This window comes from Lissotriton vulgaris, unplaced genomic scaffold (assembly GCF_964263255.1).
Source record: "Lissotriton vulgaris unplaced genomic scaffold, aLisVul1.2 SCAFFOLD_3321, whole genome shotgun sequence".
NCBI lineage: Eukaryota > Metazoa > Chordata > Amphibia > Caudata > Salamandridae > Lissotriton > Lissotriton vulgaris.
In genome coordinates this window covers 27,985-53,945 of record NW_028243649.1, presented here as the reverse complement: position 1 = coordinate 53,945, position 25,961 = coordinate 27,985, and the positions used below count along the sequence as shown (strand labels likewise).

General features: G+C 46.9%; 1 protein-coding gene across 1 annotated transcript in view; it reads right to left on the bottom strand.

Annotated features, from left to right (window-relative positions):
- SBDS (SBDS ribosome maturation factor) overlaps positions 1 to 25,747 on the bottom strand; it is a 103,978-nt gene extending 78,231 nt beyond the window's left edge. The window contains exons 1-2 of the mRNA XM_086948646.1: positions 25,691 to 25,747; positions 5,651 to 5,851 (exon numbers count right to left, since the gene is read on the bottom strand). Of these exons, the coding sequence (XP_086804772.1) occupies positions 5,651 to 5,851; positions 25,691 to 25,747 (258 nt within the window). The remainder of the gene's footprint in view (positions 1 to 5,650; positions 5,852 to 25,690) is intronic.
- Between the last annotated feature and the right edge of the window lie 214 nt (positions 25,748 to 25,961).

Sequence of the window (25,961 nt, the reverse complement as noted above, 5' to 3'; positions counted from 1 at the left end):
CTGGACAACACCGTCCTCCTTGTGGCAATTCAGGCCTCCTGTGAGGCACTGGAGGAAAGTGTGGGTGAGGTTCGGTCGGAGGTGTTTGTTGTGCGCCAAGACTTCCGTAACGTGGCAGAGTGGCCACTGAAAGTAGGATCTCCGAGCTGGAAGACACGGTCAGAGTACTTCGAAGCAGCAGATGTTCACACGACAGCAACAGGTATGCTGTGGCCGCTAGACGATGCAGAAAATAGAGCACGATGGAACAATCTGAGATTTGCGGGGTTCCCAGAAGGAGCGGAGGGCTCCAATATGCTATGGTTCCTCGACACCTGGCTCTGCCGAATAATTTCCCAGGATTCTCGGCCTGTTTTATCATTGAGAGGGCGCATCACGCCTTGGAAACTAGGCCAGGGGTCCCTCCACGACTCGTAATAGCATAATTCCTGAACAAACATGAAGAGACATGATTCTTGCTTAAGTCCGCAGACAGGGGGAAATGCGCCATGAAAACTTTTAAAACTTAGTATACTCGGACTACTCTTGTGAAGTTAAACGCCAGAGGTGCACATTTAACTCGGTAAAACTTATTCTACGCAGTCTCCAAATACAATATATGCTCCTGTACCCGGCCAAGCTCAAAGTTATATATCAGGGAAAGAATCCTTTCCTTATAAATCCCCTGAGGAAGCCTGGGAATGGCTTGAAGAATGTCCCTGGCTGACACACCAGAGGGAGCAGCCGGGAAGATACTAGGAGGCAGACCAAAGGATGGACAGAGACCGTGGAGTGAGGACAGAAAGGCCAGGCCGTGGGGGCCAGAAACCCCATGGCGGGGGACGAGACTCAAGGCCCGGCCAGAGATATCCTCTTTCTCGGATGGGAGCAGCACAACAGTTCTCAGCAGGAGTGATAAGACTAAGATACAGGCATGGTAGCTACAAAGGAAGGGTCGGAGTCCAGACCAGAATCCTCACATCCTATGGTGGTATTTGACAAACTGGAATGTCCTCTTGCCTCGGTCCCCTCATAGACCATGGCAAAGGGGACAGATGCAGCGATATAGCTACTGGCTTCATAAACATGTATGATACCTGAAGGGCATGGAATGCTTCTCTTCTTTACTCTTTTTCTCTCCTTTTGGTTTCCTCTAGTGAAACTGCCAGTGATACGCTGTTGTCGGGGTGGTTGCTGAGGAGTTAGGTTCTTGAACTTTGGGGACCGAGTTCAGTGGGTGGGAGGGGTGGGCTACATACCTCTCCATTTCCCCAAAAGTACTTCTAGTTGTGTAATGGCAGAGTTCACTTGTGGGGGTTCATGTGGGGTGGGGTGGGAGGGTGGTTGAGTTTATGGGTTATTAAGAAGTTTGTTGATTTACATAAGGGAGACCTAGACCCTTCAGCCGACGCACTATCTCAGACGACTTGCACACACTCGCCATACACTGGCAGAGCTAAGGCACCTAACTAGTCTTTACACACCGGAAGCCTATTCATACTCTCCTGGAACATTAACAGTTTGGGGGACAAAGTTAAGAGAGGCTTGGTAACTCATTACCATAAGCAGTTGCAGTCTGACATTGTGTTTTCTAACAATAAGCATCTCAAGGGGACACAATGTAGGTTCCCGGGATGGGGGGGGGGTGGTCTATACCACTCTGGCACAAGTGGGGTACACATCAGGAACCCGGGGAGTGGCCATATTGATGAAAAAGTGTCCTCCATTACAAATGATACAGCAATGGTCAGACCCATCCGAAGATACGTGTGAACGAGGGGCTTTTGGGGTAGAGCAGACATCACTCTCACTAGCGTTCATGCACCACCTAGGCTTCAGCCCCCTACAATAGCAAAACTCTCTGGCCAGGGAGAGGGGGGACCTTCACTTGAACAATATCATGGCAAAAGAGCTGGACCGGTCCAGGAGCAGTGGCACAATAGCACCAGTCACCTACTTTCGCTGTTTGTGTCTGCTCTTGGTCTCTTTGACCTCAGGCGGTGCACACCCCTTAATTGGAGGAGCTATACTAACTTCTCAGGGGCCCATAGAGTGATCTGCCGATTGGATTACATTTTCGCCCCGGCCGTGAACCTGAGTGATCTACTACAAGAAGAAGATCTCACCCGTGGGCTCTCAGACCATTTCCCACTGCTGTTGAAACTGGGCGAAAGGGTCCGTAGGACTGGGGCTCAAGGGAGACTCAATGCATAGGCTCCGTTATTTCTGAGAGAGCAAATGTTCAATCCTCTCAAAAGTGATGCTATGGGAGGCCTATAAGCTGGTCCTCCAAGGATCTGCACAAAATCTCATTGCCCAGCAGACAAAGGGTGTACGGATCTCTTGAGCAGATAGAGGGTAGGCTGCTGGCCCCTAAAGGAGTCTTGGCCCCGAACTCAAGCTCCCCAGAGCTTCACCAACTGGATCTCTTGAGAGCGTAATACCACGCTATGGTGCACGTAGGAGCAAAGAAACAGATGCTTGCCTTGCTCCACAGACTATGCAAGATCAGGGATAAAGCCAGGAAGCTCCTGGAGTGGTTGAGCAGGAAGGAGGCGGATGCCAGATGGGTACACCAGATTGTGGGGCCAAATGGGGACTGCTATACCACGCAACATGCCATTGCGAAACTTTTGCTCTGTAATGCGACGATCTCTATAGAGTACGGCCATTCCATGATACCACTCATATTGCATAGATCTTGGGTTTTGTTGCTGTCCTAGTACTAGACAGTGAGGCAAGTGAAATTCTGAACGCCGATATTGCAATAGAAGTAGTGCATGCCACCACAGCCAAGCTCAAATCCAGTAAGACCCCAGGGCCTAATTGTCAACCCGCTGAATTTTTTAAGTATTCTGGACACCTGTTGGGGATTCACCTCTTATCCATGTTCCAAGAAGCAGGAAGACTTGGTACTCTTCCGACCAGATTTCCGACGGGCGTTCATTGTGGTGATCCATAAGGAGGGCAAGCCCAGAGACAAATGTGATTCATACCAACCCATTTCCCTTTTAAATATCAAAGTGAAGATACTGGCCACCATATTGGCCTCCAGGGTCCTGCAGGTGATTGGCCTCTTGATTCATAGAGATCAGTCTGGGTTTATAACGGGTCGGTCAACTCAGTATAACTTACAAAGAGCACACAACTGGATGATTGAGGTTAACACCCAGTCAGAGATTCATGTCCTACTTGCACTAGACGCAGAGAAGGCGTTCGATGCAGTGCATTGGCCCTTTCTGGAGCAGACTCTGGTGCGCTATGGATCCGGTCCTAAATTTCAGAAATGGGCAGGGCTGTTGTATGATGACCTGGTGGCAACTGTTAAGAGTCAATGGGACATTGTCCTCAGATTTTCCTATTGGAAGGTGTACTGGTCAGGAATGCCCCATGTCCCACTCTCCTGTTTGCCCTTTCCATAGAAATGTTCACCTGCCTAGTGCAAACTCATGGACTTGGAGGTAGTCGAAGAGTAAATCTTGCTTTAAGCAGATGACATCCTCCTCTACATCACCAAGCCATCCCAATCCCTCCCACTGCTCTTTGAGGAGTATGGCAGCTACTCCAGTTATAAGATTAACTGGAGCAAGTCAGTACTATATCTTCCAAACAGAGAGATGGACAGAACACTTCTCCCCTGTCGACTACTGTGCCCTACAGATGGCTTACAATATCTGGAAATCTTTATAGCTTTGAAGCAGGACCTCTGTTTCGAGCAAATTTTCGGACGGGTAGCCACGGCGTGCTGGAAAGACTGGGAGAGATCGAAGAGCCTCCCCATTACACTAATGGGTGGCGCAGCCTTATTCAAAATGGTATTGCTCCCAAAATTGTTATATATGCTACAAAACATATTTTACAGAACATCCTCCCCCCGAAGGTATTTGCCAGATGGGAGGGCGACATGCTTGGGTTGGCACCGCAGGATTACCCAGGAAAACACTCTTGTGGGAGGGTCACTGGCTCCCTGAGATACAGAAACTGAGGGGATTTGGGGCCTGGGATCTAATCGAGATATCCAAGTTAGGGCACCTGTTGAGTGGTGGAGACATAACATCGTTATTAGAGCTGCAGCATGAATATGAGCTGCAAGATAACCAGATATGGAAATACGTGCAGCTCCGGCATGCCTGGCAGGCTGAGGGAGTACAGGTGGACCACACCCCAGAATTTGCTCCATTAGAGGGTTGGCCACTCACTGAGGAGCTCAGAAGAGTTGCAATTTCCTTGACATATAAAACCCTGAATAATATGCCTGTCCACTTACAGTGGTCGTGGGGAAAGTGGGTGGCAAACTTCGGGGAAATGATTTATCTTGATTGGCAAGCTGCCCTGATGAACCCTAGAGAGGTAGTGATAAAAGCGAGGCTCTGTCTAATACGGTTTAAAATTCTTATAGGGTGTATTATGGAAGGATGGCTGCATGCAATGGGAAGGGCACAACACCCTTGATGCCAGGGTTACGAACTAGAAGAGGGTACCTTCTTGCACACAGTATGGGACGGCCCACATATACAGGGTTATTGGAAGACTACCACTAAGGAACTAGGCAAGATCCTGGGAAACCCATCCTTCTTGTACCCAAGTTCATTATCCTGGGGATCCCTAACGACATTCATCTCCCTAGATCTAAAACTCCTGTTTTGTACTCTTGGACTGATGGTTGCGAAAAGAGACATGGCCAGGCAGTGGGCAGCAGGGGAGTGCCTGACCCTGCAGGACTGGAAATTAGGTATGGACATATACATGATGGCAAAAAAGGTTACCTACACTGGTAGGGGTTGTCCTGAAGGGGTTGGGGTGCCTGGCTTGCCTACTATTCCTTGGATCTCCTTGACCATGATGGGAGAGATAACAGACAACGTGACTATAAACGGGTGGGTCTAGTCTTGAACAGAGATGTAGCACTAATAGGTGTACTTCCCCTTTGGTAGTGGTCACAGGAAATCAGTTGAATGACCAGACCAAGTCATAAAACCACATATAAAAGGGCGGTTGCTTCAATTTCGTCAGGTCATTTCATATCTGGTCATTGCATTCAAAGCAGAGCAAATCACTTTTCTAATCAGTTTAGGATGTTGCTCTAACCACTTTAGTGCCCTACAAACTAAGTGCACTGAACTTGGTGGGTCATGTGATCTTACTAGCCTGCATTCTTGGCATGGTTATGTTTTGTAGAAAACAATCAGAAGGTGTACACTAAAATTACATCACAACCTGGAAGTTTAAGAAATATTACTACTAGCTACTAACCCAAATGCTACTAAATATCTGTTGACAGAAGAGTCAAGTTTGAGACTCTGGTGGTGACAGCCATGCTTTCCTGTGAGGTGCTGCATCAATTGATAGCTATTTTCCTCCAGCAAAAATATGTGTACAACTCGCCAATTTAAAGAAATAGTAAATAGTTGACTTTTCTGCCAGTGGTGGTGGTTGGTTTCCGTTGTCCTTCAAGCACCTAGACAAAGTGTTTATTAGTTTAGTCATTATTAATTAAGAGAACAAGAAAAGTACCTGATTTTTCTTAAACAGTAACCAAGTAATAATACAACTTTAGGCATTCATCATTCTACACCTTAACAGGAATAGGCATCCGTGTCAGCCAAATCATTAATTTCACATTGATGACAACTTACTGAAATTATGACTGTTGCTGTTTTTGCATACAAACCTGCTGCTTGGTGCTCTTGGTGGCTTTAACTGAATAGTGAATATCCTTCATTGCTCGTTCAATTAAACTGACTGTGTATGGTCTCTTCGTTTCAGGGTTAACACATTTGTCTGCCACAATGGAGGCAATATCTCGGAACATCTGATCCAACTGGGTGCTTCTTTCTTTTTCAGAAACCTGCAATTCTCCTTTTGATAAAATCTAAAAATGAATTTTATATTATTAATGAAAATGAAAGATGCCTATATGAAATATATTATGAAAATGTGAATTACTGAATTGTAAATCTGAAACATTCCAGCACAAACTAAGGCAGTCTACCATTACAATGCAACACAGAAGAGGCAAGTAACCTGGACAAGTTATAATTCAACTCAAACAAGGCCACACTACTTATAAGAATCATAGCAATAGAACATGTGAATGTTCTAACTAAAACCAGACCAAAGACTATCATAATATCCAATCGAGAAATATACCATCTTCAGCCACAACAAATACAACACAGAAATATTTCAATGTAACCACTCCAGGCAATGCAATCTAGACATGGGCAGTTTTAAATCATATTCAACAATGCAAAACAGAAGTGTTGCAGTTCAAGCTAAAGTAGAGTACCATAAAAATTCAACATACAAATGTTGCGACTATGAAGCAAATACACTGTCGAAACAATGTAAACAAACAAATGTTCCTCAATCAACGATAAAAGAGCATATATTCCAAATGTGACTGTAATTTCAGACATTCTATGTTCATGTGCAAAGGTGACACTCTCCAATAGGATCTGGTCTCCCTTTAGCACTGGCTAACCCCCCAAAGAGATAAAAAAACAAGCATTGGCAAAGCCAAAAGAGCTGTTGTTGACTATCTACTTTTTGCTTTGCCAATATTTGCAGTGTCTATAAATGTTTTTTGTAAAATTGTACAAGGGGACTATTGTTGTGTGTACTTGTACATTGTGCATAGCAGATTGTCATCACTCACAGTAAGCCAATGTTTGAAGTCGGCTGAACCACTGCCTCTGCTGTGGTGAGCCGAACAAAAATGTGAATTATACAGACTAATGGATGAAGAGAGTTGACTGAAAGCCCATACTAGCAAGTATATTATATATATATATATATATATATATATATATATCTCCAATCCAGAGATCGTCGTCACACAAACAGTCGGGCACAGACTCAGATTTATGTGTGCTTTTATTTCTGTACTATTTACATGTCCATGACGCTAATCGTCCGTCGTCCGTGGCCTTGCTCACATGTATGCTGCATCATCTTTCTACTTTTTTGTATACAACTTGTTCACCACGTGATTATTGCTCATTTGCATGAATTTGTGGACATAATAAACAGACAGCACATCCCTCAGGACTTACAAACCATTGTGATTTGTACAATACAAGAACACTAAAAACCTTGTTTTAACTATATCTCACTGCTTAGTACACAATTAAAACATGTTGTTTAGTTATTGTAATCATATGTGAAAATCAATATACGATTTGTTTATATGCTTGTCATATTGATAAACATGAAATCTTCTTTGATTTTTTTTTAAACTTCTTGTGAATTTTTTAATTTATTCTGTAATTTTAATCGAAACTCGAAAATAAAACCATACAATCTTGATGTAGTTCACCAAATCACATCTAATTCTTGAGTACAACTTACACATTCCAATGCTTCATAATATGATGTTAATCATATGTCCACGCTGTGACTTCTTAATTAAAGTGCAAACTATATAAAGTGCTTATAGATAAAGTGCTAGTGCCATCTAAAATAATATTAATAATCACGATAAAATTAAAAATATAAAGATACTTCAGCAGCTGTAGTTAAAATGCTCAATACTCTCTCCTCTACCAGACAATTGCCCATGGATATTTGGCATAATGTGGAATTGAATATCTTCCTGTATCATTACCCAACAGATTCACAATGATCGTAGAGTATTCTTATTCAAAATGGATTATATATAAAGGCCATTGATAGTCAGTTATTATAAATAATTGTGCAAATCCTAGCGGACATTAAGACCTTTTGCGGGATCAAGTTCTAATATGTATCGGGTTTCTAGCTGTCGTAATAGTTTTTCCGGATTGCCACATCTTCTTAAAACCGAGACGTCACCAATAACAAAATACTTTAATTGGCTTAAATTATTATTACGAAATTGTTTAAAATGGCGAGCCACTGAACAACAAGGGTCAGAGTTGACAATGGCCCTCCGGTGTTGTAATCTTCTCAAATGCACCTGGAGCTTGGTATTTCCTACATACCTAAGCCTACAGGTGCATTCCACAACACATATACCGCATACTCCATCGAGCAGTAGCATCATTTTTTTAAAACCACAGGTTTGTGACGGAATGGTGTGGTAACTTGGGTAGTGTTGATCCCAAATCGACATGCCCTACATGTACTGCATTTATAGAACCCCTTTGAGGAAAAGTGACATTCTTGTCGGCATTTATTTTGTGTCAGGACTCCATTATTTTTGCATTGACATTTCGTGTCAAACCTCTCTGCACGACTCTCCTGGTCGATTCTGCTGATGTCTGATGAAATTCTAACTGTCATGACCACCCTGCCCTTCATGCTCCTTGTGGTCGAGCCAATTTCGAAAAAAGGGAACAAAGAATTGGCCTCACTACCCTCGGACTGAACTCCTGCACACACCCACCCTGTTTCGCAAAACTTGGTCACACCACCGTCCCAGAACTAGTTTCTTTCACATATCCTGTTGTTCAAGAACTGTCTGTTCTCTCACGTACATATCCTGTTTTGCAAGATCTGTCCGTAATCTTTTGTACCATCTGTTGCGGCACCGTCCTGCCTGAACAAAGAATGGCGTAGCTGCATTCTGACTCGGAGGCGCCAGGCCCCCATCCAAACTGGTTTCTTAAGGTGGAAAATGTGTATATAAGGCATGTAAGCTGCGGAGTGAAGCAGCAGCCTCCTCTGTCTTGTCTCCGACGAGCTCGGGACTCTGGTCCATAGCCCGGGCTATTCGAATAAAACTTGGTTCCTCCTGCAGACGAAGGCTCCTTGTCTCCTTTTTCTATACAAGGAGGGTATGGAAGACTTGGGCGGTTCCCCCGCCACCGAGACCCAGTAAGTAGGTATAAATGGTTCTTCACCTTCCTTGCCCGACAACCAGTTTGTTTTAGTAATCAATTAAGGGCTACTTCTAACAAGTGCATCTTTCATTGAATATGCATGACGAAACGTTTAGACTTGTTGTTTCGATACTATGGGGCCCAACGTAGAGTCTGTAAGTATTATTGGCCATTATTTCTTTAGAATGGATCTCATGGCTTTCTCCTGTTTTTAAAGGTAGTGATCAGCCTCACATCTATCTTATCGGTTTCACTGACATTCAAGGGATCCTGTTGTCCCTCAACCGACTCAGTCTCCCCACATAGGACCAATTCTCTGGGTTGCCCATTTGCCTTGGCTATAGCTTGATCGATTGTTCTCTCCTTATAACCCCTCTCTCTAAATATTTTTTTGGCCTCTTGTTGATATAGGATCAAATCCCTTTCTAGGCTACATAGTCAACGTAAACGTAGCATCTCCCCATACGGGATGCTGTCGATCAGGTGCTTTGGGTGAAAACTTGATGCGTGTGGAATGGAGTTGCCTTCAGTGGATTTACGATGCAATTTGGAGTCTAGTGTGTTGTTATTGACATAAATTTGTACATTATGGAACTTAATGGGTGTGGCACTGATTTTAGCTGTAAATTCCAAATTCATACGGTTCTCATTTAATTGGACCACAAATTTTTCCGCACTCTGCTTGGTTCGGTCCCCCCTCCAAACATATATATATACACACACAAACACACACACACACTTATTTTTAAATCAAAAGGTTGTTTACGCCAAAACTAAAGAAAGAATAAAAAAGCTCAACCTTAGGTAAACAGCATTTATTTTGAGCAGAGTCAAAAACAGAGCTCTCTAAAGCAGAGTAAAACAAATAATGAGGCTTTGAAGTTACTTCCTAAAAAGATGCTCAGGCGTACGTATTTATATAGCACCAGCAAAACAAACTAAACCACAGCTACGCCAAATTTTAATCAATGTAAAGCTCAACACTGTCCCGCTGGCCAGCAATAATTAACCAATCATCAGTGTACTTCTCGTGCAGCATCCAGTAACATTACTTCCTTATTATTCAAGACTGATTACTGCTACAATTAAGGAGTAAGATTTTATAGCAAGCCAAGGAGGAACAAATTATTTGGTAATTCTTCCTTTAGTTACGGCCCTTAGCAGAAAGGGGCATCTTAAACAAAAACAAAATGAAACAAAAATAAATTAAAATATTAGCAAATTAACTCATTGATGCTGCTTTGCTGACACCATCTCTAATACCACCTCAGACTGTTTTTTGATGAAGTAGCTTCGTGCTTCTTAACAGAACTGTTTCTACTAGAGAAAATAGCTCTACTCAATTTGCAAATAATTCTATTTGCATTTAAGCCCTCTCTTTCTACTCCTAAGGACTGAAATTAAAATTTCTCATTGCCCGGAAAATGCTTAAGGATACTGTGTAAATCCGGCTCACCTTTGTCCAGTACCCCAAAATTACACATTTTCTTCATCACATTGTTAACTTTCATGTCTTAGTTAGGTGTTCAAATGTCATTTTTAACCTACGTACCTTAGTTCGGTGATCAGTAACCTCCTCACTGCATGCATTGTTCCCAAACAGCTAAAACAATGCATTATTCTTCCTTTGTTGAACCAGACATGATTAGATGAGTCTCCTCCTTTTTACCATTGTACATTCATCCTCGCCCCCATTAGCGTATTCTAAGTTCTTTAACATCTAATAAATAATCTTGTCCAAGATGAAGCTCAGGTGGGATTCTGCCCAAGTCGCAGCAACGGCGAGCCAATATTAGATGATTGGCGGATGGCAGCCAAAGTTGACAGTATCGGTGCCTTGGCATTGCTTGATTTATCAATGGCATTTGACACTGTTGACCACCATCACCTGCAACTAAAACTTCAAGGGATTAGCTTCTTAGATTTATGCCTGTCTGATTCTCTTGCTTTTTGTCAGACTGAACTCAGAGTCATCCTCTGACCTTTACCCTCAACATTTTATTTTACAATCTGTGTGGTTGCTCAAGATTCTGCTTTGTTACCCCACCTTTTTAATCTAAAGTCAATCTCTTGATTCTCATACATTCCTTTAGTCTCCGGTTTTATACTATAAGGAACAACTCATGATCATAAGTTTATTTCAGATATAAAGCCATAAAATATCTGACAGATATAAAAATTAAAACCATAACTAATGCATTCCCTACTATATACACTCCAGATCAGATTAAAAAAACATAGAAACAACTCATCTGTCACATTTGCAGTTAGTAATCTGCAGCTAACAATGCTAAGCTGATTTCTGGGGATCAATACCGAGATGGGAGAAACTGGCTCAAGCCAAATATAGATATGACAGTGGTTGTAGTAGTGGGCAGCAACTATGGACTCCTGAGCTGTGGCCCTGTACTTTTGGACCTTTTACACATTCTCTACAAGTGGGTGAATGCCTTAGTGAATCCTGTTTACACGCTAGTCCCAGTGGCACCCTCCTGTTCTTTTCAGAAGCTGAAAATGCATTAACGTTTACCCATGATCAATTTGGATTGCTGCTGATTAATAGTATACGCTATGTTTGGCTCTTGTTTAAACATGTGATTTGCCCAAGCTTGACTGAAACCCTGCTTCATCGCATACAGTGTGTTGAAGAAATTGCACCTAGATTGGCCTCTATTTTTTTTTTTTTTTTGAGACCAACTGTCCCAGATTTTATTTAATTTCACAAGTAATAAGCCAATAGATCATACAATGTCATAGAAACTACAATCATTACCCAGCCAGTAACATTTTCGACATGTCGGTCACATATAGGTGAAAATAAACAGTAGCCAGGGAAGATGCATTAGTCCGCAATTATCAGTTCCAGGAAAAATCTCGGGTTGCAGTGCCTGCAGCATTCATCACTGCAGAAGGACCAAGGTGGTCATGAAAGCCAAGGAGTAGTTTCTGTCCTGTAACTCCAGTTCTGTAGTAGGGGTATCTCTGTTATAGTCATAATCTAGTGAATAGTCCCGCCCATGTGCGCGGACCCCGGAGCAATCAAAAATAATCTCTTAAGCTGTCAAAACATGCAGACCTGCATAGACACTTAAGAGAGAATTTAAAGACAGATAATGCAGCCTATATCCACAGGCTACACTGTCCAATACTTCAACTGGAAATTCCACCAAAAACCACAACAGCACAGCCTGTCCAGGGTTTTCCACAGAGAAAAACCTTGCTTTGAACAGCAAAACCCTCTGGAATGATAGAGAGGAAGAAGTGGACAGACAAGCCCCATAGGCTGCCATTATATGGCTCAAAACAGGATACTGTGCCTTTAAGAGAACTTCCCAGAAGCCTCACAGTATCCCAGAATGCAGTGCAGGTCCATTTCACCTTCAGTTCTTTTTGAAGGCGTAACATGCCAGACCTGTAGCATTCCTTACATGAATATCTCTCTCCACCGGGGAGGAGGGCGGGCGCTTATGACTATAACAGAGATACCCCTACTACAGAACTGGAGTTACAGGACAGAAACTACTCCTTCTGTAGTAGGGGATCTCTGTGTATAGTCATAATCTAGTGAATAGAATGGCAAGCCCTTCCCCACACCAAAGCGGCGGTGGAGAAACGAGAAATAACACCACTATTGTGCGAACAAATTTCGCAGCGAAGCCTGCCCAACCTGAGCATCTGCCCTGGTATCAGTGTCCAGACAGTAATGCTAAGCCAAGGTATGGACCGTCTTCCAAGTGGCGGCCATGCAGATTTCTGCAATCGGAACATTAAGCAGCAAAGCAGTCGCGGCAGCTTTGCCCCTGGTGGAATGAGCCTTAGGTTTACCTCCTAAGGTCGTATTAGTCTGTTGGTAACACAATAGTGTACAGGACACAATCCACCTAGAGATGGACTGTTTTGAGGTAGCAAAACCGGTCCAGACTGATTCATAATTGTCAAACAATTGATCTGAACCACGAATATCTCTGGTTTTAGCCAGATAAAATTCCAACACCCTCCTAACATCCAGGGAATGTAGGGACCTTCCCGCTGGAGATGCCGGATTCTGAACAAACGTAGGCAAAGTTATTGTCTGATTGACATGAAAACCAGAAAGAACCTTAGGAAGACATTTAGGGTGAGTATGCGTAACAACCTCAGCAGCATGAAATACTTGGCAACACAACGCCTGAATACCACTCCCCCTGCGGGCTGATGTGATGGCCACAAGGAACGCCGCCTTCCAGGACAGATGCTGCAACGAAGCCCTATGAATAGGTTCAAAAGGCTCCTACATCAATCTGGACAGCACCACATTCAATTCCCATGAAGGCGAAGGAAGCCAGACAGGAGGGAATGCTTTCTTCCAGCCTTCCAAAAAATCTTTGATCACAGGGATCTGGAAGAAGGAAGTCTGAAGGGCATTTCCTGTAGGCAGTCAGCGCAGCAATATGAACCGTAATGGAGTAGACATTAAGGCCCGACTGCGCCAGGCGTAGAAGATACAGAAGGAAGACATCTTCCTTACACGTCGACAGGGCATGGTCCTTGGACTTGCACCAGATGCAAAAACTTCTTTCACTATTAAGCAGAAGAAGTCCTAGTGGAAGGATGCTTAGCCTCCTTCAGTATGTCCATACAAACTTCTGGTAGATTCAAATGGCCATATCACACTATCTCAGGAGCCATGCAGCCAAACTCAAAGACGAAAGGTTGGGGTGCAACGTCTGCCCCCTGAACTTTGCGAGAAGGTCCGGCCTGCAAGGCCTCCGTATGAGAGGACGGAGAGACCGGTGAAGCAGGTCCGTGAACCACCACTGTCTGGGCCATTCCGGGGCAATCAGGATCATCCGCGCCCTGGACTGGGACAGCTTGATGAACACCGCCGGAATCGAGGGAAAGGGTGGAAAAGCGTACAGAAAGCTGTTCGACCAGTTAATCCAGAACGCATTCCCCAGCTTCCCCACAGGCAGTACCTGGAGGCGAAGTCTCGGCATTCGCCGAAGACTTCTCCTAGTACTTCGTAGTTTATGACCCACTCATGGCTTTCCTGAATCAGTCTGCTCAGCACGTCTGCCCGAGCATTCTGCACACCTGGCAGATGGGCAGCCGTTAGAGTCAGCCGCCAGATCGCCCGCGCCTCCTGCGACAGAGTGCGCGATCTCGAACCCCCCTGCTTGTTGAGGTAATACATTGTGGTCAAATTGTCCGTCTGTACAAGCAGAGAGTTGGTCTGGAAGGACGGAAGAAACGCCTTCAATGCCAAGGGAACAGCTCTGAGTTCCCAGAAAATGATGTGATACGTGGACTCCATCGGGGACCACCTTCCTTGTATCTGCAAGTCTCCGGAAAGCGCCCCCCAGCCGTGGGGAGACGCATCCGTCACGACAGTCCGTGTGGAAATGTCCTTGTGAAAGGGAACCCCTCTTAGGAGATTCTCCGCTGAACACTACCACTTCAGAGACTGAAGAGCACGCAGAGACAGTCGTATCTTATCGCCCAAGGATCCTTTCCTCTAATCCCACTGATCCTCCAAGCACTCCTGCAAAGGTCTCATGAGCAGCCGTGGGTGTGGCGTGAGGAACATACAAGAGGCCACCGACCCCAGTAGAGAAGACACCGTCTCCACTACCGTAGATGGGGCGGTCACAAGAGCCTGAGCCTTCCCAAGGGGAGATAATCGACTCTCCACCGAAGGAGACACGCTTGCTGACAGCGTATTGATGGAGGCTCCCAAGTACTGTATGCACTGGACCGGAATGGGGACAGACTCGGACATGTTGATGTGCAACCCCAGCTCGTTCCAGAGAACGCACGTCCTCCTGAAGTGCGCCTGAGCTTCCGAGAAGGAGGAGGCCCTGATCAACCAATCGTCCAGGCACGGTTAGAGAAGCCACCTTGTTTTTCCACAGGCGTGCAGCTACCACTGCCATGCACTTCGAGAATAGTCTGGGCGCAGACTTCAGCCCGACTGGCAGTACTGTGTACTGATAATGATGGGCGCAGACCTGGAATCGCAGGAACTTCCTGTGTGCAATGAGCACATGGGAGTATGCATCCCGTAGATCTATGGCACCAAGCCAATCTCCCTGTTGCAGCAGAGCATAAACCTGATGCAACGACAGCATGCGAAACTCCTCTACTGCGAATCCACTTGTTTGCTTATCGCAAATCCAGAATGGGCCGGAACTCGTTCCTGTCCTTCTCACGAACCAGAAGAACCGGGAGTACAGACCTCTCCTCTTTTGAGACAGAGGTACGTCCTCTATCGCCCTTGTCCTAGACAGGATAACGGCCTCTGCTTAGAGCTCGCACCGCTGAAACCGCGAGCCGACCGGAGGAAGTGCTGGAGGAGAGCCGATGAACCGAAGACTGACTTAGACCCAGCCGGCCTTTGTTCGCCGAGGAGCCACAAGCTCTCCCGCGTATGCGCACAATATACTTGTAAAGCATCAAATGGCGGCCCGGGACCACCGGCAAATCCTGGGAGGAAAAACGCCGCTAGAAAGGGCAGAAGGCCTCAGGCCGTTCTCCATGCCCCAAACCTACAGCCGTCCAAAAGTCTCCGATTCAGACTTCATGCGGGCCACTCACTACTCTCATGGCAACCCAAGGGTTGCCCAAAGAACGGGAGAGTAGAAGCACACTGCTGAGCTGCAGGCTGCCGAGACGTCAGGCAAATAAAAGTATGGCAATGTAGGACAAACCCACAATACCTGGGGGTCGGCAGGAGAGAAAAACTTCGCTCCGACACCGATGCCTAGATCCGAAACTATCAGGCCCACTAGACCACCTCTTGTAAGGCTTCCCTCCTGTCTCTCGGCAGAGGAACCACAAATCGGTGAAGAAAACCCCCCCACAGAGGGATCTCACAACAGCGGTCCAACAACCGCGGGCCACAGTGCGAGGCCTACATGCCGCCACCCCTGCCACCAAGTCAGGAGCACGGTCGGAGCCAGAACCTCCTGCCAGGCGGTAGTGGACGAAAGGTAAGACCCGCCAACCAGTAAAGAGTCGGAGAGGGACTCCCCGTACTCATGGCAGACGCATCCCTGGCATCAAGGCACGGAGGTTCGCAGACTGAGGGGCAAAAGGCCCCTGGGGGGGTGGACGGAAGAGGGAACCGAGGGGATTCTGAAACATCCCCGGTGGTCTCACCAGTAGTGGTTGAGCAGGAGGCGACCTAGCAGACGTGCAGGCATGCAAGCACTCAAAACTAAGCAAAAGGACAAACGTCCCTCGTGTACACGTGGTGAGTAACCACAAACTCCCCATCAGAAGGGTTCCTCGACGCTGATCAACTGCTCTGCGTCGTGAGTGGAAGGTGCCGGGAACACAAAGTCCCCTCTACGACGGGAGGCTCACCAAGGAGCGAGGCCTGGAACCAGACCCAGGCGTCAAGAGCCGGCAGTACTCTGCGGCTGTAACCCATGACGCCGACCTCACTACCACGTCACCATCACTAAGACAGTGACTGTCTCTATGACAACCAACACTCAGACGTCAAAATGTCACTAGGTGTCAACCAAGGAAACGCCGAGCCATCCCCAACGGTGACGTCCTGACCCAACGGAAGAGGGCAGAGCCCAAGTGACCAATGCCCCAAAAGGAGCATCACTGCTCCATGACGTTGAGCCTCACCGCTCCATGACGTCTAGCCTCACTGTCCCATGACGTCGAGCATCCCTGCCCCATGACGTCGAGCATCCCTGCTCCATGACGTCGAGCATCACCGCTCCATGACGTCGAGCATCACCGCTCCATGACGTCGAGCATCACCGCTCCATGACGTCGAGCATCACCGCTCCATGACGTCGAGGCACCCCATGACGTCGGGGAACCCCATGACGTCGAGGTACTCCATGACATAGAGACACTCCATGACGTCGAGACACTCCATGACGTCGACGTCGAGACACTCCATGACGTCGAGACACTCCATGACGTCGACGTCGAGACACTCCATGACGTCGACGTCGAGACACTCCATGACGTCGACGTCGAGACACTCCATGACGTCGACACACTCCATGACGTCGACGTCGAGACACTCCATGACGTCGACGTCGAGACACCCCATGCTCGAGGCCCTTCATGACGTCGAGGCACCTCATGACGTCGAGGCACTTCATGACGTCGATGTCGAGGTACTCCATGACGTCGACGTCGAGGTAATCCATGACGTCGACGTCGAGGTAATCCATGACGTCGAGGTCGAGGTAATCCATGACGTCGACGTCGAGGTAATCCATGACGTCGACGTCGAGGTACTCCATGACGTCGACGTCGAGGTACTCCAGGACGTCGACGTCGAGGTACTCCAGGACGTCGACGTCGAGGTACTCCAGGACGTCGACGTCGAGGTACTCCAGGACGTCGACGTCGAGGTACTCCAGGACGTCGACGTCGAGGTACTCCAGGACGTCGACGTCGAGGTACTCCATGGCGTCGACGTCGAGGCACTCCATGGCGTCGACGTCGAGGCACTCCATGGCGTCGACGTCGAGGCACTCCATGGCGTCGACGTCGAGGCACTCCATGGCGTCGACGTCGAGGCACTCCATGGCGTCGACGTCGAGGCACTCCATGACGTCCAGGCACTCCACGTGCCGACTGGAACCGCGTCATAGCTCAGACGTGCCCTTACTGGGGATAACCCCAGAGATTACAGCATGGGACTCGGTTGAGGACCTACCCTCACCTCACCCAGAGGCTGAAGATGCCTTCAAACTCCTCTGTTTGAAACCTGGAAGCCGAAGCCCCCTAGAAAAGAAGGTACAGAGAAGACAGGTGTCCAAAGACACAGGCAAGCACAGAGTACAAACCCTATGAGCTTCAGCTTTGGCCTTCAGTTCAGCTGCAGACAAAGCACATGTCAGACTAGAAATAGTCTAAAGACAAAAAGATTGCAGAAATTCTGCCAAAAAACTACAGCAGAATACAGATAAAGTCCAAAGACGTCGAGTGAAGCTACAAAAATCCAAAAATATCACAAAAATAGTATAGAAAAAGCTCAGAAAAGAAGAGCTAATGCTCCAGGGTCCTGCTAGCAGGAGCCGGAAAAAAGAACTGAAGGTGAAAGGGACCTGCACTGCATTCTGGGATACTGTGAGGCTTCTGGGAAGTTCTCTTAAAGGCACAGTATCCTGTTTTGAGCCACATAATGGCAGCCTATGTGGCTTGTCTGTCCACTCCTTCCTCTCTATCATTCCAGAGGGTTTTGCTGTTCAAAGCAAGGTTTTTCTCTGTGGAAAACCCTGGACAGGCTGTGCTCTTGTGGTTTTTGGTGGAATTTCCAGTTGAAGTATTGGACAGTGTAGCCTGTGGATATAGGCTGCATTATCTGTCTTTAAATTCTCTCTTAAGTGTCTATGCAGGTCTGCATGTTTTGACAGCTTAAGAGATTATTTTTTGATTGCTCCGGGGTCCGCGCACATGGGCGGGACTATTCACTAGATTATGACTATACACAGAGATCCCCTACTACAGAACAACGTTTGTCCTAGGCTGCGTTCCCTGGTTGACACGGATGAAGTCAAAGACAGGAATCATATGCCACATTACCATATGGGTCACTAGGCTAAAGTCTTGTGATCGTGGCAGTATTCAATAAACATTGTAGAAAGGGTAAACGGGGCGGGGAAAATTAACATCATCGTGAGCACAGCAGAAACAAGCTAACTGCCAACCAAGAGAAACAATAGGGAAATAACGAAAAGAGGAGGGAAAACACTTCAACAACAATCGGACTAGTGTTAGCGTGTACAGTAGTGTATCAGTGACCCTAACGGCGTTTGTGACGCCATATATGGACTGTGTGGGGGCGGGAGTGGCCGTGGATTGAGGGTTGCTGCGGCCGCAAGGCGGTGGGAGGGAATGATAGCAAGTAGACTTTGTTGGGCGTTACCCCAACGGTTGGGGAGGGGGAGCGTCATGCTGGGGCGGAGGACGACTTGTCTCTCACCGCTCCGTGTCGAGGCGGTCACGTAATACCAGCCTGGGTGCAAGCCCGATGGTATGCAGTCAGGGTAGTGTCCCACTCTTGGGCAATCGGGTACATACGAAGGCCCGCCGTCTCTTCACTGTGTAAAGTCACGCTCTCTGCGCAAGCCCAGTTGTCAAATGAGCGACGCCAGTCTGCAGGTCGCGGGGGGGGGGGGGGGGCATTATTCTTCCAGCGTTTCGTGATGAGTCGCTTAGCCGTAATGAGCCCCAGGTCCCAGAAACGTGCCTGTAGTTTGGTCTGCTTGGTTCTTTTGTAGAGTCCCAGCAGGCATACTTCCCACGTCTTGGGGAGGGTATCGCCCGTGGCCGTCGCTAACGTGTCAGTGACCGCCGACCAGTACATGGTGAGGTGAGTGCAACTCCAGAGTGCGTGTAGCAGGTCCGAGTTCAGGAGTCCGCACCTGGGGCATGCTGAAGAGGTGAGGCCAAAGTAGCGGTTCAGTTTGTCCGGGGATAAATATGCACGGTGTATAATGTAATATTGGATGATCTTAAATCTCGCCTTGCGAGGAATGTTCCTTGCGCCAGCCAGTACTGCGGCCCACTGTTTGTCCGTCCATTCACTACCCCGGTCGGCCGTCCACTTCTCTCTCAGTCGTTGGGAGGAGAATTGAGAATGATAGTTCAGCGCCTGTGCCAGCCAGTGCACCAAATGGGAACCATCGCCCATCACATGTAGGTACTGTATGAGCATATGCGTGGTCGGCTCGTGAGTCAGGTCTCCCCATGTCTCTGTCAGCACACGGAGAAGCCTCGCATGCTATGATATAACTCATGCAAGTAGCCATCCTGGTTGCAGTAAAACTGTCCACGCCAAATCTCCCAGGAGGCTCTCGATTTAGCACTCTAGTCCTGCAAAGACAGCAGTACTGTTCTAAGGGAAATTTGTCTTGCTAAGTGCAGACGGTGGTACATCGTCTCAAAAGCCTCACACCAGATACAAAATAAAAAAGGGAAGGATAGCGGGGCCACAGGTGTATATCAGGTTGAACACCCGCTGCCAAAGGGATAGATGACCGATGGCCCCTTGATCGAAGCACTGTTAGACCTGGCATCTTTGGCATGGTTTCCCCTTATCTTTTTGCCTCTACCTCCTGTATTTTTGATGCTGTGCTGGGTTTCGTTTTTGCTGGTTTAGATGCTTTGGGCACTTTGCCACTGCTGTTCAGTGTCAAAGTGCAAGTGCTCCCTGAGTAAATTGTTTTTATGATTGGTTATCCATGATTGCCTTATTTGTGTCACCAAGTCCCTAGTAAAGTGTACAAAGTGTGCCAGGGCTGGTGATAACAAATGCTACTAGTGGGCCTGCAGCACTGATTGTGCCACCACATGGGTAGCCCTAAAATGGTGTCTCAGGCCTGCCACCGCAGTGCCTGGGTGCAGTCTGTGAACTACCATGCCGTCCTGGCAAGTGCCCACACTTGCCAAGCCCTACCCTTCCCTTTCTGTGCACATAGAACACCCCTATAGTAGGCCTAAGGTACCCCCCTGGGCAGGAGGCAGTGCAGGTGAAAGATAGGACATGTACTGATCTGTGTAACATGTCCTAATAGTGAAATACAGCCTATTTCGTTTGTTCACTATTGGGAGGCCATCTTGCCCATAGGATAGAATGGGGAAGGCTGTGTACCATTATACCAGCCTATCTGCCCATAGGAACAAAATGGGGACATGAAATCTGGTACCCTTGAATTCAGACTTTAAGAACACATCTTTTTGTGAAGATGGTTTTTAAATCCTGCGTTTAGAAATGGCACTTTTAGAAAGCTGCTGTTTCTCTGTTCAAACCTTCCTGTGTGTCTCTGCCTGGTTCTGGATTGACTGACTGTGGGGAGTGACAGGGGCTGGTGAGGGGTCTTGGCTCCAGGAGTCTGGGTGTGTAGTTCTATGCTGAATAGGCCCATCTGCATTTAGAGAGGTGGGTGGGGAAATCCCTGTAGCTGAGTTGGGCTTTGCCTGCCTCCACAAAAGACTGGCTCCACCTCCTGTTGGGCGTCTGAGGACCCTGGCCACCTGTCTCAAAGGAAGAAGTTGTGCACTGGCAGAGTGCCCCCAGGACTGGTTTGAACTGGGTCCAGAACCCCCAACACATGAAGAACAAAGACTTTAAGGGTATAAAAGTACGACAGAGACCCCTTGAAAATCAGACTTCTACAATCAAGAGGAACCTCTGCGGAAGAAGAACAGCTGGAGGAACTAAGGAAGACTACCCTTGCTGTGTGCTCTGGGACTGACCTGCTGTTTTGCTGCTTCAACTAAAAGAGAGAAGAAGGGACTTTGCCGTGTGCTGTGCTTCCCCCACCTGCTTGCAACCAAGACTTTGCTGTGTATGCTTAGAGTCTCCAAGGGCCCGATAAGAGATGGCCTCCTGTTCCTGGAACACAGGGTTAAAAAGTTCCCAAGAAAAACCAAGACGCTGTAAGAAACGTCTTTTATTTGCCCTGTGTGCTTTATTCCTAACTGCCTGCAGTGTGGGAGGATCGGTGTGCTCATCGGCACACAACTGACGCCGGCCGTGGGATTGCTGGGCCTCCCCCGTGAGTAATTCCCCCGAGTGACTTGGTAACGTCGTGGGCGGCCTGCCTGCAACCTGCACCCTGTGGGGAGGGCTGCTGTGCCCGAATCGCCAGGTCTACAATTCACCGCCGCTTTCCAGGACAAAGAACAGCCCGAGAAACCCACCGCCATCGGCCCCGGGCCGCTGTCGTCATCAGGGAGGCCGCGCTGTCATTGGCTAATTGCGGGAGGCTCGACTGGAGAAGCTGCGCCCTCATTGGTGCATCCCCGGAGGCTCGACTAAGGAGCCGCGCTCCGATTGGGCCCCGCCGGGAGAAGTGTCACGTGGCGGGGGCTCGCCTGCGACATCGCGCTGGGATTGGCCCAGCGCTTGTGAAGGCCCAACGCTCATCTTCAACCCTCGAGGGAGTTGCGTTCACCCGAAGACGCCAGGGAAACTGTACCACCGGAAGCTCACACGCAGTGGCGGCCTCCTCCTTCCCCGCACGCCAAGGTAAACTGCCTGCAGCTTAGAATCTATTAGTCGGCGCGGGGAGAGGGGACTGCGAGTGGGGCCAGGGAGCAGGTTTTACCTACCCAGGGTGGGGAGGCCTTGAGAGGAGCCTATCGGCAGCATGCAAGGACTGTTTCCTGTGCGTATAGGAGAGGCAGATGAGGCTTGCGTAAAGTTGGGAGTCCCGTTTTTAAAAGTCACGGACCGCATTACCATACACACTGCCATACCAGGATACAGAGACTGCCTTATCATTTGGAACGGAGGCCCCCTCTCCCCCTCCCCCTTTTTGCTGGGATTGTGTTCTTTTTGCAAGACAAGTGAACTATCCGTTAAGAAAACACTACCAGACATCGTTTTTGTTTGGTTACCAGAGAACCCTTACCTTTTCAATTGCAACAGAAGTTTATTGTGTATGTTGGCCTTGCTTGTTGATTTTTGGTCCTGCCTGAATTTGAGATAAAGAGTCTATTTTTGATAACTACCTGTGTGGTGTTTCACACTGTTATTGTGGGTGTTGGTGCAAAATACTTTACGCATTGCCTTGGGGATAAGCCTGTCTGCTCATGCCAAGCTACCGAGGGGGTGAGCAGGGATAATCAACAGTGTGTGCCCCTTTACCCTGACTAGAAGTAAGGGTCCCTATTTGGTCAAAGGTACCCACCTCTGCCAACTAGGGATGTATGACGTTACAACGCATACCATTACAACTACCTACCATTACAACGCGACCATTACAACGCATACCATTACAACGCATAGCGCTTAGAGGTGCTGGATAGTAGTAAGTATAATTTACTATTCCAACTCCAGTCCCCGTGGACACTAGGGAAGGTGTTGGATAGTAAATTAAACTTATTCCCTATCCTAGAGCGCCCCCCAGCGCAATGCGTTGTAATGGTATGCGTTGTAAAAGTTGCGTTGTAATGGTAGGTAGTTGTAAAAGGTGTATACCGCCAACTAGAGACCCCCAATTCTAACAACTGGCAAACTAAGTGTATAATAAACTAAAGAAGATAAAAGAGTTAGTATCCTGTTTAGTCAACAGTGGTCTAAGACCCGGTTCTTAGGTGTTGTATCCTTTCAGATCTTGTTTTTTTTTTAAAGGTTTGTAATGGTGATGTCTGACTAGATTAATCTCTGGAGCTACCCTCCAGACTACTTCATTAGCAAATCTAGCGACCAAGACCTGGATATTGTTGCAGATTAATCATTTAGGCTTAAATACTCCTTTGAACCTGCCTTGGAATGCCTGGGGTCTTCTTGGCAGTAAATCCCTGCCAGACTTCACATTCAATTATGGATGTGTGGCCAGTTGCTTGTAAAGGAAACCCACAGCCTTAGCAGCAAGAGCTGCCCGTTACCAACGAGTTTTCAGACATCCAAAGGGCCATTATCTTCTGGTAAGGTTGGGTGGAAGCACATATACATGTCCTCCTCAAAGACTATACCCTTTAGGGCTACGGTCCATCCCTGAGCTTGTGCCAAAAGGCTACAGGATTCATTCTTCCCTCTGGGCAGTCAGAGGTCTGCCAATGACTTGGACAATACATGAGGAACTAACCTACTCTCCCCAAGTGACCAGTGGGGTGGCGGGTGATAAGTATTCTTTTGACAGGGACTTCTAACGGACCATACCTGGCCCCAAAACCGTTGAAGCTCTTCTCCTTCCCTCATCCTCCATTATCTCAGACCTCCGTGGTGAGCCCCTTTTCAGCGTTGCCGAATTTCAGCATCCGAAATCTAGGGATTGATTTCCCATTCAACATGTTACCTGGTTCAGTAAGTACTGGTTATCGTAACCTCTAGACAAAGACCTTATATCTACACCACGGTTTAAGGCATAAAATTAAAGTTAAGCCTCTTAGTCTAAAGACTAACCCTAACCAGGTCTTGTTACATTTAAGCGCAAAGAAGGGACCTAAGGGCATTGATCATGCCATGAAGCATTGCCTAGGTCACCTTTAGCTGTCCTGGGGCCACTGATAAGACTTCGGGATATGCAAGAGCTGACCTTGTCCTCCCCAAGCCATTGATATCATTACCCTGAGAGATGGGCCTATAGAGCGGTGTGCGTTTCAGGAGATACTATCACCACACCTACTGCGGAGTGCAAGAAATCTGTGCTCATGGACTGCTATAGCAAGACTGCAGATACACTGCCTCCTTCCCAGATTGAGTAATCTGCTCACCTATTTTTCAGAGATCAGTTTGTTTAGGTAATCTCTAAATCGTTTTTTGCTTTCTTTGAAAACGCCAAATTATCAATGTATGATGACTTTTAATGATGCATTTCTGGCTTGGCTCAAAGGTGGCAGCAGGTAGGGTTTTTTTTGGGGGGGGGAAATGGGGTGGTCGTAGTCAATTGTTCTTCGGAAGAGGTGGCCATTTGAAGCAGTAGAAAAACCAGTGCAATGCATCTTCTTCAGGATCACAGGCAGATAGCCTCCGTCTCTGTCTCTCTCTCCCTCCCTCAGGTAAGGGTGGGCGGGCACAGAATATGGTGAATAATGTTTTCTCCCAGAGAGGAAAAAAATGACTGCCAATACTTGAGTTGAGTAGATTGCTGGAGTATTGTATAGATGTTTTTCCTTCTCGCTTTTAGTGATGACACCCCACTTGGCATCTCTTTTTTTCCCCAAAAGAAAACTCCCAAGGAGGTCAGAAGGTGATGGATCTAGTCAAGAAAGGAGTGATTGTGCCAGCGCCATCTATTCAATAATAACTCCGATACGGTTTCATCAGCTTACTTTCCCTGGTGCATCAGAAGTCAAGAGACTTGTGCTCTATAATAAATCTGATATCTCTTTATAGATGTGCTCTGTAAGAGCATTTCATGATGAAGGCCATCCATCTTCTCAAGAATATCCTTGTCGCTGGGGATTGGCTAGTGCGTTTAATCCTACCATTATTTTTATTTCTTGATCCCAATTTGTGAAGTTTCTGAAGTTCCAGTAGAGTGGAAGGATTTGGCAGTTCTGCTGTCTTTCCTTCAACCTTTCCTTGGCCCCTTGTTGCTTGATATTTACTGATATGGGCAAACTCAGCCGTTAAAGCCGCTCTGACATTCTGAAGACAGCTGATGGGTCGATAGCTTCCATCTTGAAGCCTTTTAATTCAGAATAATCAAGGATGCTGCCCCTTAGGTTCTGCACAGGCTCTGAAAAAGTAGCATCATTTGCGCCTCATTGCTGTACTATAAAAATAGGGATATGCCTAACCCGTAAAGTGAAAATCTGGATTTTATTAAAGACAAGGAGCTTGATGTTACATATGACTTTGGTACAGTTTGATTGCTGTAAAATGCAGACAGGTGCTGTTCATCTTTACAGGTGATATCTCTTCAAGGATTCTCTTTTGCTTATGTTTTGCCTGATCTCTGGTATGCCATGGTGCCCCCTGCTTATGTTAACAGATTTTCATCACTTTCGCATTGTTATCTTATCTGGTATTTTTACCATTACCATTTCAAATCTTTATTTCGGTCACAAGACCATAAAAGATATACACATAATATTACATCAGTAAAATCATATTACAATCATATTTTAAAATCAATTCAAATTTCTAAAAAACAGTAGTAGTTGCTGGGAAGGGACTCTATTACCATTATTCCCTGGCCGCCTTTAACAGCCTTGTACGTGTGAACCACATTGCAGTTAAAAATTTTGACATTGCAAAGACAGTTGTCGGGGATAGATCAGTTTTTAAGACTCTATATGCCGGTTGGAGCCGCCTGAAACCCAGATTTTTAAGCAGGGGAACAATCCAATGCTTCCTACTGTTCCGATATGCTCTACACAAGAACACAACATGCACATCATTCTCCTGTGAATTATCACATGCGGGACATGCCGATGTATTGGGTTGTCTCGTCCATCTTTTTGTAAAGGACCTCCAAGGTAGAGTCCCATACCTCCACTGCAAGTACAGTTTTCTTGTTAGAGGGGGCATGATGTCGTTCAGGACGCATTCCATGTTAAAAGTGTCTTTACTTTGGATGAAATGAGAGGTTAGTGATCCCGCATGGACGTTCGCAAGTACTCGCGCCAGCATAAAATCGTAGTAAGTTTTTGAAAGAAATTTCCTTGAAATGCTAGTGCTGGCTCTTTCCGGGTCTGTCCATAGTCCTGGCATTCCAAGGGACTCACACATGGTCTTTATGTATCTTAGCCAGGGTATGTTAC